The sequence below is a fragment of the Geotrypetes seraphini genome, chromosome 1 (assembly GCF_902459505.1).
Source record: "Geotrypetes seraphini chromosome 1, aGeoSer1.1, whole genome shotgun sequence".
NCBI lineage: Eukaryota > Metazoa > Chordata > Amphibia > Gymnophiona > Dermophiidae > Geotrypetes > Geotrypetes seraphini.
This window is the reverse complement of record NC_047084.1, coordinates 113,597,098-113,613,506: the sequence shown is the minus strand read 5'-3', so window position 1 is coordinate 113,613,506 and position 16,409 is coordinate 113,597,098. Positions and strand designations below refer to the sequence as shown.

Sequence of the window (16,409 nt, the reverse complement as noted above, 5' to 3'; positions counted from 1 at the left end):
CTCTGGGGTGCCCACTCTTGTTACAAATCTTGGTATGATCCGTAAAAAGGCTAACCTTACCTTCTAACTCTTGTGTTGCTCACAAACATATTGAATAGAATTGGTCCTAGCACCGATCCTTGAGGCACTCCACTAGTCGCCTGACTCTCTGAGTGAATTCCATTTACCATTACCCTCTAGCGTCTGTCCGTCAACCAGTTTCTAATCCAGTTCACCATTTTGGGCCCTAACTTCAACCCATGGAGTTTAAGAGCCTCCTATGAGGAACCATGTGAAAGGCTTTGCTGAAATCTAAGTAGACACATAGAAACATAGAAGATGACGGCAGAAAAGGGCTACAGCCCCATCAAGTCTGCCCACTCTGCTTACCCATCCCCTGTCTATGCCCTAATGATCCAATTTCCTTATCTTGACCCTCGTAGGGATCCCACATGGGTATCCCATTTATTCTTAAAATCTGGCACGCTGTCTGCCTCGATCACCTGCACTGGAAGCTTGTTCCAATGATCAACCACTCTGTGAAGAAATACTTTCTGGTGTTGCCATGAAATTTTCCGCCCCTGAGTTTGAGCGGGTGCCCTCTTGTGGCCGAGGGTCCCTTGAGAAAGAAAATATCATCTTCCACTTCGACACGTCCCGTGAGGTACTTAAATGTTTCGATCATGTCTCCCCTCTCCCTACGTTCCTCGAGAGTGTAGAGCTGCAATTTGTTCAGTCTCTCTTCGTACGAGAGACCCTTGAGCCCCGAGATCATCCTGGTGGCCGTCCGCTGAACCGATTCAATTCTGCGCACATCTTTACTGTAATGTGGCCTCCAGAATTGCACACAGTACTCCAGATGAGGTCTCACCATGGCCCTGTACAACGGCATTATGACTTCAGGCTTTCGGCTGACGAAACTTCTATTGATACAACCCAATATCTGCCTTGCCTTAGATGAAGCCTTCTCCACTTGATTGGCAGTTTTCATGTCTGCACTAATGATTACTCCTAAATCTCGTTCTGCTGAAGTCCTAGTTAAAGTTTCTCCGTTCAAGAAGTACGTCTTGCATGGATTTCCGCTTCCGAGGTGCATGACCTTACATTTCTTAGCATTGAAGCCTAGCTGCCAGGTTGAGGACCAACTTTCCAATGTAAGCAGGTCCTGCGCCATATAATTCTGTAAACTGCATTCACTTAGTATATTACATAGTTTGGCGTCATCGGCGAATAGTGTTATTTTACCTTGAAGCCCTTGAGTCAGATCCCCTATGAATATGTTGAAAAGGAGTGGACCCAGGACCGAGCCCTGCGGCACTCCACTGGTCACCTCCAATGTTTTAGAGAGGGTACCATTAACCACCACCCTCTGAAGTCTGCCACTCAGCCAATCATTGACCCATGCAGTAAATTACATAGAAACATAGAAAGATGATGGCAGAAAAGGGCTATAGCCCATCAAGTCTGCCCACTCTACTGACCCCCCTCATTAGGTCTGGGTGCTAATGTCCTAGTTCCTTATCTCGACCCTCGTAAGGATCCCACTGGATGTCCCATTTATTCTTAAAGTCAAGCACGCTGGTGGCCTTGATCACCTGTACTGGAAGCTTGTTCCAGTGATCTACTACTCTTTCTGTGAAGAAATACTTCCTGGTGTCACCATTAAATTTCCCTCTTCTGAGTTTGAGTGGGTGTCCCCTTGTGACCGAGGGTCCTCTGGGAAAGAAGATGTCGTCTTCCCCTTCGACACGTCCTGTGATGTATTTAAATGTCTCAATCATGTCCCCCCTTTCCCTGCGTTCCTCTAGAGTGTAGAGCTGCAATTTGTTTAGTCTTTCTTCATACGAGAGACCTTTGAGCCCCGCGATCATCCTAGTGGCCATCCGCTGAACCGACTCAACTCTAAGCACGTCTTTACGGTAATGTGGCCTCCAGAATTGCACACAGTATTCTAGATGAGGTCTCACCATGGTTCTGTACAGTGGCATTATGACTTCAGGTTTGCGACTGACGAAGCTTCTATTGATACATCTCATCATTTGCCTTGCCTTGGATGAGGCCTTCTCTACTTGTTTGGCAGCCTTCATGTCTGCACTGATGATTACTCCCAAGTCTCGTTCTTCTGAAGTCGTAGCTAGTGTTTCTCCATTTAAGGTGTAAGTTCTGCATGGATTACCGCTGCCGAGATGCATGACCTTACATTTCTTAACGTTGAAGCCCAGCTGCCATGTCGAGGACCAGTTTTCCAACGTAAGCAGATCCTGCGTCATACTATCCTGCAGATTGCTTTTACTCACTATATTACATAGTTTGGCGTCATCTGCGAATAGTATTACTTTACCCTGAAGTCCTCAGGTCAAGTCCTTTATGAATATGTTAAAAAGGGACGGGCCCAGGAATGAGCCCTGTGGCACTCCGCTAGTCACCTCTGATGTCTCAGAGAGGGTGCCGTTGACCACCACCCTCTGAAGTCTTCCACTCAGCCAATCATTGACCCATGCAGTTAGTGTCTCACCTAACCCCATCGATTTCATCTTGCTTAATAGTCTACGGTGTGGGACGCTGTCAAAAGCCTTACTGAAATCCAAGTACACTATGTCCAGAGACTCTCCCGAGTCTAGCTTTCCTGTTACCCAATCAAAGAAGCTGATAAGGTTGGATTGGCATGACCTACCCTTAGTGAATCCATGTTGACTGGGATCCCTTAGATTCCCCTCATCCAAGATTGTGTCTAATTTACCTTTAAGTAGTGTTTCCATGAGTTTACACACTATCGATGTGAGACTCACTGGTCTGTAATTCGCAGCCTCTGCTCTGCAACCCTTTTTGTGCAGAGGAACGACATTAGCTGTTTTCCAGTCCAGGGGGACTCTCCCCGTACTTAGGGAGAGATTGAAGAGCATGGCTATCGGTTCTGCCAGGACATCGCACAGCTCTCTGAGCACTCTTGGGTGCAATTTGTCCGGTCCCATGGCTTTGCTCACCTTGAGTCTTGACAGTTCGCTGTAAACATCCGCTGGTGTGAACTCAAAATTCTGAAATGGGTCTTCCTTGCTTGGCTTTGCTTCCAGCTGTGGCCCGTGCCCTGGTGCCTCGCAGGTAAAGACTGAGCAGAAGTAATCATTCAGTAGTTTGGCTTTATCGGAATCTGTTTCCAGCATGAAACAGCATGTAACATCTTTATTCTTGCAGCCTTCATCATGTAACAGCATGTAACTGTTTGTTATATCCCTATAGCATTCTTAAGCATTTGTACCAATCCTCAGCAATTATATAATAGCACGTAACAGCTTTTCCAGCTTGTAACAACCCTGCTGCTCCTTCTGCCTTCTTCTGCCCTGCAATTCCTTTCAACCCAATAAGCCCGTATAAATTAAAAAAAAAAAAAAAAAACCCTCTACAGCGCCAATATGGCCTGGCCAAACTCTCACCAATGTGCTACACTGCTCATACTTTATCTCATCACCATCAGGATCTGCACAGCCGACCCAATATGCTCCACTCACATTCCTGTCCTCCACTCCTCATACCGCACGGTAAAATCCAAATTTCATACACCCACACTCCACTCTCCACATGACTTCCCAAATACAAGCCCACCCCCCAATCCCCCACCACCCCACAGACCAACCAAACCTCGCTTAAAAAAACAAAGATCGCTGAAAAAACTAGCTTACTCCCACTACTCTCCAATCGACCCCACCAACTTCCAGAACCTTCAAGGTTTCTACCTAAACATAAGATTGATGAGAAATAAATCCATCCTTATTAAAGGCTGGCTCACTGAAACCAATCCCGACTTCATTCTACTCACCGAAACCTGGCTGCTATCAGACACAGATATCATTATCAAAGACTGTCTCCCCCCAGGCTTCAAGATTTTGTCCCTAGCCAGAACCTGGGGAAGAGGAGGCGGACTAGCAATAATCTTCAAAGACCACCTAAATTGCACCACACTCAACACCAAATCCTCCCCCAATCTAGAAATGCTAGCTGCCTCCCTAACCTCAAAATCCTTAGCCTCCTCCCTAACAATCACGCTGTGTTGCATCCCTCCAAAAAAATGGACCCTAGTCAAGGAAGACTTCGCCAAATTTCTACTTTCCAACTCTTTAGCAAGCCCATACAACCTTCTATGTGGAGACATCAACATTCACCTAGAGCAAACAGACCTTCCAGACATATCCGACTTTTGGTTACTAATCTCTCAACTAGGCTACTTCAAGCCCCCGCCCATCACAACCCACCAAAGAGGCCATCAACTAGACCTAGTGACATTCTCCGCCAAAAACCCATCCACCCCTAAATTTTACTGGAAACATGACATCTTGACAGACTCCCTATGGTCCGACCACAAACTATGCCACTTCTCCATCCAATGCCAACAAAAAGCCACTAAAAACAGAATATCAAAAAACACCAAAACACATACCACTAGAGGTAAAATCGACCCGGCTGAATTCTGGCCCCTCTACGAATCTCTCTCTAAACAAAACGAAGAAACGGACCAAATCATGACCTCCTGGATCAAAGACAGCACAAATATCTTAGACGAAATTGCCCCCTTAAAAACACGCAGAATTAGATCTCCAATCCAGGACGGATGGTTTGATTCGGAGCTACTACAGGCAAAAAGAGACCTAAGAAGATCAGAAAGACAATGGATTAAATCTTGTGCCCAAGAACACAGGGCTACATGGAGACTTAAACTAAAAAACTTCAAAAACCTCACCAAGGACAAACGAAAAAATTTCTATGTCCACAAAATTGGAAATGTTACAAACAACAGCAGCAACCTTTTCAAACTGATCAACGACCTCTACAACCTTGAAACTCTCACCGACACCTGCGTTAACAAATCCACTCTAACCGCTAACACCCTTGCAGACTTCTTTAACACAAAGATACAAAAATTAAGATCATCGATATCTGCCCCAGCCAGCCCCCACTGGGACTTCCCAATCCTTCTAAACTCAGACAGGCCCAAACTAGACCCAGGATCCAGATCAGACCTAAGCTGGAATCAATTCACAAATATCGACTGGCCAACCTTCAACACATATTTTAACAAATATTCAAATTCTTTCTGCAGACTGGATACCTGCCCCCCCAATATTATGAAAACTGCGCCAATACATTTTAAAGCCAATATGTTAGCATGGGTAAACCTACTACTAACCACTGGCAGTTTCCCAGCAGAACAAGGCCACATTTCAATAACTCCTATCATAAAAAACAAGAAAGAACCATCAAGCACCCCATCCAACTACAGACCTATCACAAGTATCCCGCTATTCACCAAAATAGCAGAAGGGGTGGTAAACGCCCAACTTACCACATACCTAGAAAAATTTGATATCCTTAATGACAACCAATCAGGCTTTCGCTCCAATCACAGCACCGAAACCATCATAGCCTCCCTCCTAGACCACATACACACACTCTTCAGTCTGGGATCCAGTGCCCTGATTTTACAACCGGACCTGAGCAGTGCTTTCGATCTAGTCGACCACGACATTCTCCTAGACTGCCTTGCCTACATTGGCATTTCCGGCCAGGCCCTTAACTGGTTCAACGGGTTCCTACGGAACAGATCTTACAGGGTATTTAAAAACGATTCCCTCTCCTACTCCTGGGAAAACTCCTGCGGTGTGCCACAGGGCTCCCCCCTGTCCCCCACCCTGTTCAATATCTACCTCACTTCCCTAGGAAACCTCCTGCAAAGCCTCAAGCTAAAATTCTTTATCTACTCAGACGACATTACCATAGTCATCCCTCTAACCAATTTCACTCAAGAACTCCTTAACTCCCTCACAAGCATACTTAGTCAGATAGAACTCTGGATGCTATCCTACAGACTAAAATTAAACCCAGACAAAACAAAATTATTCCTAGCTACCCCCAAAGACAAAATCAAAGAAAACCACAATCCAAATAAAAGGATCCACATTCCCCCTCAAACAAACCTTAAAAGTACTGGGTGTAACTCTGAACAAACATCTCTCCCTCGAGAAACACACTGATATCACAGTCAGGAAAAGTATCTCGATACTTTGGAAACTCCGCACCATAAAAAAATACTTCGACTCTTCTTTCCGCCTCTTAGTACAATCCTCCATCCTCAGCATACTGGACTACTGCAACATCATCTACTTGAGCTCCACAAACAATCAGGAGACTAAAGATGATCCAGAACACCGCTGTCCGCCTCATATTTAACCTGAAAAAATGGGACCATATCACCCCTTTCTACCACAAACTCCACTGGCTCCCACTAGAATCCAGAATCATATTCAAATTCGCCTGTTTTTGCTACAAAACAATATTTGGTTTATCCCCAAGCTACATCACCCCTCACTTCACCCTTAACCACAACTATAAGAACTCCCGAAAAATTCAACTCTTCGCCTTCCCCTCCCTAAAACTATGCCACTCAAAAAAATTCCTTGACAAAACCCACGCCTTCCAAGCCGCCAAACTAAACCCTTGGCTAGCCCAAATGGCCCTCCAGGCCTACAACTACCTCAACTTTAGAAAATTACTCAAAACTCACCTATTCCGAGACCAAGACCCTTAATGCCCCTTTTCTATCCTCCTCCTCCCCCCGTTCTGATCTACTCCCCTCCCCCTTCTCCCTCCTCTCCCCCCCACTTCGCTCCTTGCTGTTCGCAACTCTATGATCAATTCGATATGCAACCACTTGTAATTACTCTCGCCTTGCTGTTTGCAACTCTATGATCAATTTGATATGTAACCACTTGTAATCTCTGTTTAACTAATGTTATTATTATTATTATTATAATTCCCGTCTGGTGTTCTAAGGCGTACTATCCCGTTTGTGTTCTTTTTCCTGTCACTAATATACCTGAAGAAGGATTTGTCCCCTTTCTTAATGTTCTTTGCTAGAGTTTCTTCCACTTGAAGTTTGGCCTCCCTGACTGCTGTTTTGACCGCAACAGACCTTATCCTGTATTCAATGTTAGCTTCTTTTTCCCTGGTGCATTTGAATGAAAGAAATGCTCTTTTCTTTTCCTTGACGAGGCACGAGACCTCATCAGTGAACCATTGGGGTTTCTTTTTTCTTTGTTGTTTATTTACCGATTTTATGTAGCGGATAATTGCCTAATGTAGGGTCGATTTCAGGGTTGACCACATAGTTTCCACATTATCAGTTACTTCTTGAACCTGCAGCGTTTGAAGGACGAAATCTCCCATGCGTGTGAAGTCAGTGCCCCGGAAATTGAGTACCCTTGTTTTTGTTTGTGATCTAGGGAAGCCCTGCTTAAGGTTGAACCATACCATGTTATGGTCACTGGTGGCTAGCGTTTCTCCCACTGAGACCTCCGAGACGCTTTCCCCGTTCGTAAGTACCAGGTCCAGGATGGCCTGGGCCCTAGTGGGCTCTAGTACCATTTGTTTGAGTCATACTCCTTTCATGGACGTTAATATCCTCCTGCTACCACAAGTTGTCGCTGAGAGTGTGTTCCAGTCTATATCAGGCATGTTGAAGTCTCCTAGCAGTACAACATCCCCCCTTAAGGTGATATTCTCAATGTCTTCAATTAATTCTGCGTCCTTGTCCTCTGATTGTCTTGGAGGTCTGTATACCACACCAAGGTGCAGGCATTTTTCTCCGCCTCTGGCCAGGTTTACCCAGATGGACTCCCCAGTGTACTTGACATCTGTGATCCTGGTTGTCTTGATGTTCTCTTTGATGTAAAGTGCTACACCTCCTCCTAACTTACCCTCTCTGTCTTGGCGAAGCAGGTTGTATCCTGGTATAGTTATATCCCACCCATGAGAGTCTGTGAACCATGTTTCGGATATAGTGCTCGTTCTTGTTCCAATTCTCTTATCACCAAGTTTATCATTTTGCTACTTACCTGTGAGAGGCCATTCTGTTCAGTGTGCACAGTGTAAGCTATCCACCACAGGACTTCCTCCTGTTTGAGGAAGCACGCTGGGCTATTTAGTGGTTGTGTGCCGAAATAATTCTAAATAATAGCATTACTATTTCATACATCACAAATACAGGCCAAAATGCATAGGCAAATATCCTTGATTTCATACTTCAATGTTAACAGTAGCTCAGTATTTCTTATACTAAGCTGTGACTCCTTCAAGTACACCAGGCATTTTTGTTATATCCAAATAAGTACCGTATTTTCGCGGATATAACGCGCACCTGTGTAAAACGCGCACAGGGGTATAGCGCGCAGAAATCACGATGATATGTACCAAAACTTTTCTATACCGCGCTCAGGCATATAACGCGCATGATGCCCGACGCTCCTTTCGCCCGCCCTGACTTTCCGTGCGCTGTCCCGACTCTCCGTTCACCCCCCCTGACTTCCGTGCACTGCCCTGACTTTCCGTGCGCTGTCCCGACTCTCCGTTCACCCCCCCTGACTTTCCGTGCACTGTCCCCCCTTGAAGTCCTGTCCCCCCTTGAAGGTCTGTCCCCATCCTGAAAGCCTGATGCCCCCCCCCCGACGTCCGATACATCCCCCCCCCCGGCAGGACCACTCGCACCCTCACCCCGAAGGACCGCCGACTCCCCAACAATATCGGGCCAGGAGGGAGCCCAAACCCTCCTGGCCACGGCGACCCCCTAACCCCACCCCGCACTACATTACGGGCAGGAGGGATCCCAGGCCCTCCTGCCCTCGACGCAAACCCCCTCCCCCCAACGACCGCCCCCCCCAAGAACCTCCGCCCGTCCCCCAGCCGACCCGCGACCCCCCTGGCCGACCCCCACGACCCCCCCACCCCCCTGCCCCGTACCTTTGGAAGTTGGCCGGACAGACGGGAGCCAAACCCGCCTGTCCGGCAGGCAGCCAACGAAGGAATGAGGCCGGATTGGCCCATCCGTCCTAAAGCTCCGCCTACTGGTGGGGCCTAAGGCGCGTGGGCCAATCAGAATAGGCCCTGGAGCCTTAGGTCCCACCTGGGGGCGCGGCCTGAGGCACATGGGCCAAACCCGACCATGTGTATCAGGCCGCGCCCCCAGGTGGGACCTAAGGCTCCAGGGCCTATTCTGATTGGCCCACGCGCCTTAGGCCCCACCATTAGGCAGAGCTTTAGGACGGATGGGCCAATCCGGCCTCATTTCTTCGTTGGCTGCCTGCCGGACAGGCGGGTTTGGCTCCCGTCTGTCCGGCCAACTTCCAAAGGTACGGGGAAGGGGGGTGGGGGGGTCGTGGGGGTCGGCCAGGGGGGTCGCGGGTCGGCTGGGGGGGCGGTCGGAGGTTCTTGGGGGGGGCGGTCGTTGGAGGGAGGGGGGTTTGCGTCGAGGGCAGGAGGGCCTGGGATCCCTCCTGCCCGTAATGTAGTGCGGGGTGGGGTTAGGGGGTCGCCGTGGCCAGGAGGGTTTGGGCTCCCTTCTGGCCCAACTACACAAAGGTACGGGGAAGGCGGGTGGGGGTGTCGTGGGGGTCGGCCAGGGGGGTCGCGGGTCGGCTGGGGGACGGGCGGAGGTTCTTGGGGGGGGGCGGTCGTTGGAGGGAGGGGGGTTTGCGTCGAGGGCAGGAGGGCCTGGGATCCCTCCTGCCCGTAATGTAGTGCAGGGTGGGGGTAGGGGGTCGCCGTGGCCAGGAGGGTTTGGGCTCCCTCCTGGCCCGATATTGTCGGGAAGTCGGCGGTCCTTCGGGGTGGGGGTGCGAGTGGTCCTGCCGGGGGGGGATGTATCGGACGTCGGGGAGTCGGCCGGGCAAGAGGGCTTGGGCTCCCTCTTGCTCCGATCGTGGATGCGGGTGCGGGTGGGAGCACGTGCGAGCGGTCGTTCGGGGTGGGGGTGCGAGCGATCCTGCTGGGGGGGGTGAATCGGGCGTCGGGCGGGGTGGGAACTATGTTTAAAAACTTTTCTATACCGCGCTCAGGCATATAACGCGCGAGGGGTATGCGCGGTACGTAAAATCACGTATAACGCGCGCGTTATATCCGCGAAAATACGGTACTTTTCCAGAAAGCATACTTAGAATTTGCTCCCTGAGATGGTACTAAAATGTTGTTGTGTGGTTCACTTGTACCGAACTAGTCCAATTACTGTAATTTCCTTATGTATGGTATAAGTACAATACAGAGCCTCCAGAAAATTCAAAAAATGCTATAATAATCAAACATTTCTGAAATGCATGACCATTTTATCTGTCTATTGAAAGAACAATGCAAACTTCCAATCAAAGGAGAAGTCATATACAAGATTCTGCAATTGGCCCGTCACATATTGTACTCAGGGCTACTGCTCTGTCTTATGTCATATTGTCCTCTTTACAGTATCTTATCCTTTCAGATATAGACATCATATGCTTTTTCATCCATCAGTAAGCCAAATCTGTTTTGAGATAATAATAATAACTTTATTCTTCTATACCGTCATAATCGTGCGACTTCTAGGCAGTTTACATTGAAGAGAGCTGGACAATCAGCGAGTTACAATATGCAGATAGTCAGTGGAATTACAGTATGCAGAATATTAAAAAGTAGCGACTTACAAAATACAGTATGTTAAGAGTTTCAAAGGGGGCATATTAGGAAAAAAAGAGATGAAATTAGTGTTTGGTGTAGTTAATGTTTAGGTGATAAATCTGTCGAATAAGGCAGTTTTTATGACTTTTCTAAAAGCGATGTAGGTCAGTCTAGCTCCATTAATGTAGTTGTCTAGCCAGTGTTGTTTGTTTGCTTGGTACATAAATGTTCTGTCTATAAATAATAATGCATGCATGTATTGTTCTACTTTCAGCTGTAAATCCACTATTACTACTTATTTCTATAATGCTACTAGATGTACTCAGCACTGTTCACAAACATATAAGAGACCGTCCCTGCTTGGGAGAGCTAACAATCTATGTGAGACAATAGGACAAATAAGAGATTAATGAACAGCTGAATATGTGGATAAAAGTTAAATCGGCTTCAAAAGTGTGGATTTTTAGCCAGAGGCAGAACATGTCATACTGATGTAGTAAATCTATATGAACGCAGCCAGTTGGAAGGAATGGAGTCTAGAGTTGATAGTGGAGGAGAAGGATAGAGATCAGAGCGACTTACTTGATAGTGTTTCCATGGAGGAGTGTAGGGAAAGATCAGAGAGGAGTAGCAGTGGGATTTGAACTCTGAGGGACTAGTCTTTGAAGTCATTCACAGGGAAGACATAACATTTCCTTAATAGTAATTTACAAAATATTTTGTAGATGCAACTTGCATAACTTTTTAGTAAATAGTGTAGGATTTTTTTTATTTCTTTTTCATCTAAGCTGCTACTGGGAGTTTGTTTTTATGTCCATTTGTTTATTGTTCTCTCTCTTTGCTTTCTTATAGCCCTGCTGACAGTAGTAGGTATGGTTCTTCAAGTAACATCAGCCAGGGAAGCTCTCAACTAAGTGAGCTGGAACCTTACCATTGTTCAGAAGCAGACGAAGAATGTCAAGAAAAGGATTCAAATTATTCCTTTCATAGCTCTAGTGGTTACCAGCAGAATAGCCAAGATTTGCACAATGACGACGATGCAGAGAAAGTGCTGGCATGTCTTAAAAAGGAAAGCAGTAAAAATGATATTCCATCCAAATCAGTTCCAGAAACAGAGCATCCTAAGGATGGCAATATGAGTAAACAGGAAAGGTAAGAGCATAAATGTGATATCAATGTTTTTAAACCTTTGTTGAACATAATTTATACATTTCAGATTTAGGTATAGAGGTGAGGCGTGGCCTAGTGGTAGAGCTGCTGCCTCAGCCCCTGAGGTTGTGGGTTCTATCCCAGAGCTGCTCCTTATGACCCTGGGCAAGTCACTTAATCCTCCATTGCCCCATGTATAAGATAAATACCTGTATACCACTTTGAATATGTAACCATAAAAAAGTCCAATTTCCATTCTCCATTTATGTTGATAAAAAATAATAGTAAATTAAATTTTAATGAGGGTAATTTAACAGGTTGTCTAGTTTGTGAGGCAAAGATGTCTATTTTGAGGCTGTTCTATAAAGACAACATTGTGTCAATGTATATTTATAAAATAGCCTCTCAAAAGCTGCCAAAAATTGTAGCTAAAATGCAATTGTGCTTGTGAGCAGGTGTAAATTTACTCAGATGAAGTATGTGTATAGGTGTGGATCTGACAAACTATGCATGTTTGTCTCCAACCACATTCCATTCAAAGTATGCTCCTGAATTCGCCTCCATGTATAAATTTATTTCTCTTGAGGACAAGCAGGACTATAGTTCTCACATGTGGATGATGTAGCTGTAGAATTCTTTCAAATTCTAGAAGCTCTTGACAGGCCCAGCTGTACATGCATATGTGCCTTCTTACCCAACTTGCGAAGGACCCTCAGTTCCTTCTTTTCTGTGGAGCTGATGGATGTGTGTACCCTTCTCTTCTCTTAATCATGATTTGAGTTTTTATGTATTGCCCTCTTGATTTTTGTTTCGTGTGAGTAGTGCAGGACCTTTCCTCATTGTGCTCCTTTTTTTTTTTGTTTAGCTTTTTTTTTTTTTTTTAAATTTATAATTTTCAAATTAAATACAAAGCATAAACTTTGAAAGAAATATACAGAATATAATACACCCAATTTCCCCATTGGGAATTAAAACTATACACAATAGATAAGAAAATATATATACTACATAATATAGTTCTCAAACTGAGAGGGGTGCAATAATAATAATCCTCCAGGGAGAGGAAATTAGAAAAGAAAAATAAAATTTACTAAACCATAGAAATTGAGCAATCCCTTCAGCTTGCCAACTGACTTGATTCTTACACTTTTCGCCTAGGCTGCAAATGATATCCCCTTACCCTCTAGAAAGAAACGAAGCTGAACTGGATCATAAAATATATATCTAACCTCCTGATATAAAATAAAACATTTGCATGGAAATCTCAATTGAAAAAAAGCACCCAAGGAGAGAATTTTATCCCGATAAACTAGAAATTCCTTTCTCTTAGCTTGAGTCCACCTAGAAACATCTGGAAAAATATATATTCTTTCACCTAGATGGGAAATTTGCTTCAAACTATAATATTGCTGAAGAATCATCTCTTTATCTTAGTAAAAGACAAAGGAAACCAAGAGTGTTGCAAAACCAGTGAACTCAATACTTGATGATTCCAGTAAAGCAGTTAAATCTTGCTCTTCTCCAACTTCATTCTTATCTTTAAGAGTCCTTTTCAAAAAATATAATTTTTGTATTTGAGGAAAATTAGTCTCAGGAATCTTCAATATAGTAAAAAGGAAATTCTTAAAAATTTCCCTCGGTGACATATATTTAGGAAACGGAAAATTCAAAAATCTGAAATTCAGACTCCTATTTTGATTTTCTAAGTTCTCAATTTTCCTTATTAGTAAAGCCTTATCCAGAGTCTGTTGTTTAATCACAGTTTTAATGTCATTAGTAGTTTTCTCCACTTCTCCAATCTTTTCATTCTGTTTCTGGACTCCCATTTCAAGTTGTGTTATTTTTGTTGGTATATTTAAAGTTACTGAAATGAAGTTAGTGCATACCATATGGAGATTTTCAATGGCAGCCCACAAGGAATCAAGCGTTATCACTGAGGGCTTAGAAAGTGGTTTGAGGTCAGGCATTCGAGTTGCTCTTGTTGGAGCCTTAGGAAACTTCCTAGGCTCTTATCTCTACTGTCCTCACCACCACTTCTCCTCGGGACGTCTCCCCCGCTCAACAGCGATGCTTCTAAGACAGGGGTGTCCAATGTCGGTCCTCGAGGGCCGCAGTCCAGTCGGGTTTTCAGGATTTCCCCAATGAATATGCATTGAAAGCAGTGCATGCACATAGATCTCATGCATATTCATTGGGGAAATCCTGAAAACCCGACTGGATTGCGGCCCTCGAGGACAGACATTGGACACCCCTGTTTTAAGAGCATCGAGGTCTCTCCTTCCGGGTTTGCCGCTGAGAACGTTCCCTTCGCTCTCGCGGTGTTACACGGGTCTTCCATTCGAAGGTGCACCTCAGCTGTCTCTCTGGGAGCTGGGGGAGGCTCAGGTCCCAATGGGCTAAGTGAAAAATCGCTTTCCAAACTGTGTCCTCCCTGAGGCACAGCAGCAGAGTCGCCCAACTTCGCTGAAGGTACTGTGAATGATGATATCAGTTTGACACGGTGTTGATATGGCAGGTAGGAGTGGAAGATTACTCCTCGATCTCCCTCTTCTTTTAGGCATCTGGTCAATAGATAGAAAGAAGTTTTTGAGGAAAATTTACACCACCGAAGCTGGAGCCTGGACTCGCACGTCTTGCTCAGTCGCCATCTTGCTCCCCCCTCCGTTTAGCTTTTTTATAGCTGTTTATAAATTTCCTTTCATTTTGGTGGCCCATGGCTTACTTTGGCCTGAGCTCCTGGTTGCAGCAAAACAAAAAAGGTGGGTTTTGTTGTTGTTGTTGTTGTGGGCTCTTTTTCCACAAAAAAAGCTTTCCAGCGGGTTTAGAAAAGTGTAGGTCTATCTCTAACTGATTCTCACAAATTGTGCCTACCATACTTTGGTCCTGATCATCAGCCCTTGCACTGTAAACTCTATTTTCAAATGTAGAAAAGAACACAGAAGAATAGAGAGATGCCTATGTGAGCGACTTTACTCTGCTGAAGTCCTGTTCATCAACATTGGCATCAGAGGCATCAACTTCAATGGCATTGAGAACTCCATCGACTTCTTTAGACACATTGGAATCAGGGAGGTCTCTGCCTGCCTTGATATCAGGCATTTTTAGTGCCCACTCATGCCAAGTATTATCAGACCTGATACAAAGGACCAAAGAGGATTCTAGTGCAAATAGGTATGTCATTCTGGATGGACGGGTAATATCTCAATGCTCACGATCTATGCAGAAGAAATCTACTCCCATCTTTTGAATTCCTCCTCCTTCACTAGAGGGCTCTGCTGTCCCCTTCAGTTTTTTCCTTCTGCCCACAAACTGGAAGGAGTCTTTCTGGTTCTATTTCTTTTTTTTTTTCCTGGTCTTTTACATAGCATAAGGGCCATTTCATAAATACTGCATACTTTAAAAAAAAAATTTACATGTTTTATTTTTCTTTCCCAAGTATTTCTAAACAATCCTTCAATATAGTCTCCCTGCTTTGCAATGACCGAATCCCAGCGTCTGGGAAGCTTCATTATTCCATCCAAGACACCGTTTTTGTTCAGTTGCTGAATGGCTCAGGTAACGGTGGAAGAAAGCTCTTCCAGAGACTCAAAACGATGTCCACGCATAGGTTGTTTCAACTTTGGAAAAAGGTCGAAGTCTGGTCTCATGTCTGGACTGTAGGGAGCATGAGGTAACACCTACCAGCCGTATTTGCGTAGTTTTTCAATGACGCAATTCCCTATGTGCAGGCGAGCGTGGTCGTGAAGAATGAGTGGCCCAGCCAAGAGCAACTGAGGTTGGGTTTTGTGCATTTTTCTGTGCATTTTTTTTTGCAAGAAATCACGATAATATACTGCTGTGACACTTCTTCCACGTGGAACTTTGTCTGTGATGATGTATCAGCCACGAGTTTCACACATCATTCATCGGTTGTTGATTTCGACCTTCCTGGTCTTGCATCATCATCTATGCTAACACAACCACTCTGAAAATGAGTTGCCCACTGAAAAACTGTACTACAGTCCACTGTTAACTCACCACAAACTTTACGTAACACACTGTGGATTTCTGTCGGGTTTTTGCCACGTAGAGTTTCAATCTTATTGTACTACCTCTGAAAATCAACAGACACAGTACCTGAGACACCTGCAGCCACCCTTTCCCACACTTGTCACAGCCACACTATGTACAATGCAGAGCTCCTAAGCACACGTCCTGCTGCTTCAAGCACTGAAGTGAAAATGAAACAAGGTTTACAGCAATTGCGTCATCCACTCCCCAATGTTGCCAACCTGTGCATTATTTATGAAATGACCCTCGATGCTCTTATCAAAAATTACAAAGACTAGGGGCTCCTTTTACGAAGCCGCGTTAGCGGTTTTATCGCACACAGCTTTTTAGTTCACGCTAAACCCACGCTATGCGGCTAGAACTAACGCCAGCTCAATGCTGGCGTTAGCGTCTAGTGCGGCTGGCAGTTTAGCACTTGTTATTATATGCATTAAACCACTAATGTGGCTTTGTAAAAGGAGCCCTAGGAGACACTCGATGAAGTTATAAGGAAATACTTTTAAAACCAATAGGAGGAAATATTTTTTCACTCAGAGAATAGTTAAACTCTGGAACGCATTGCCAGAGGATGAAAAAGTGGATAGTGTAGCTGATTTTAAGAAAGGTTTGGACAAGTTCCTGGAGGAAATGTCCATAGTCTGTTATTGAGAAAGACATGGGGGAAGCCACCGCTTGCCCTTTATTGGTAGCATGGAATATTGCTACACCTTGGGTTTTGGCCAGGTACTAGTGACCTGGATTGACCGTGAGAATGGGCTACTGGG

At 45.1% G+C, this 16,409-nt stretch overlaps 1 protein-coding gene across 6 annotated transcripts in view; it reads left to right on the top strand.

Annotated features, from left to right (window-relative positions):
• The window catches only part of UNC13B (unc-13 homolog B), an 837,582-nt gene that overhangs the window by 298,219 nt on the left and 522,954 nt on the right, over positions 1 to 16,409 (top strand). For all 6 annotated transcript variants that reach the window (XM_033936000.1, XM_033936018.1, XM_033936037.1 and 3 more), the window contains one exon: positions 11,299 to 11,598. In XM_033936000.1, the coding sequence (XP_033791891.1) occupies positions 11,299 to 11,598 (300 nt within the window). The remainder of the gene's footprint in view (positions 1 to 11,298; positions 11,599 to 16,409) is intronic.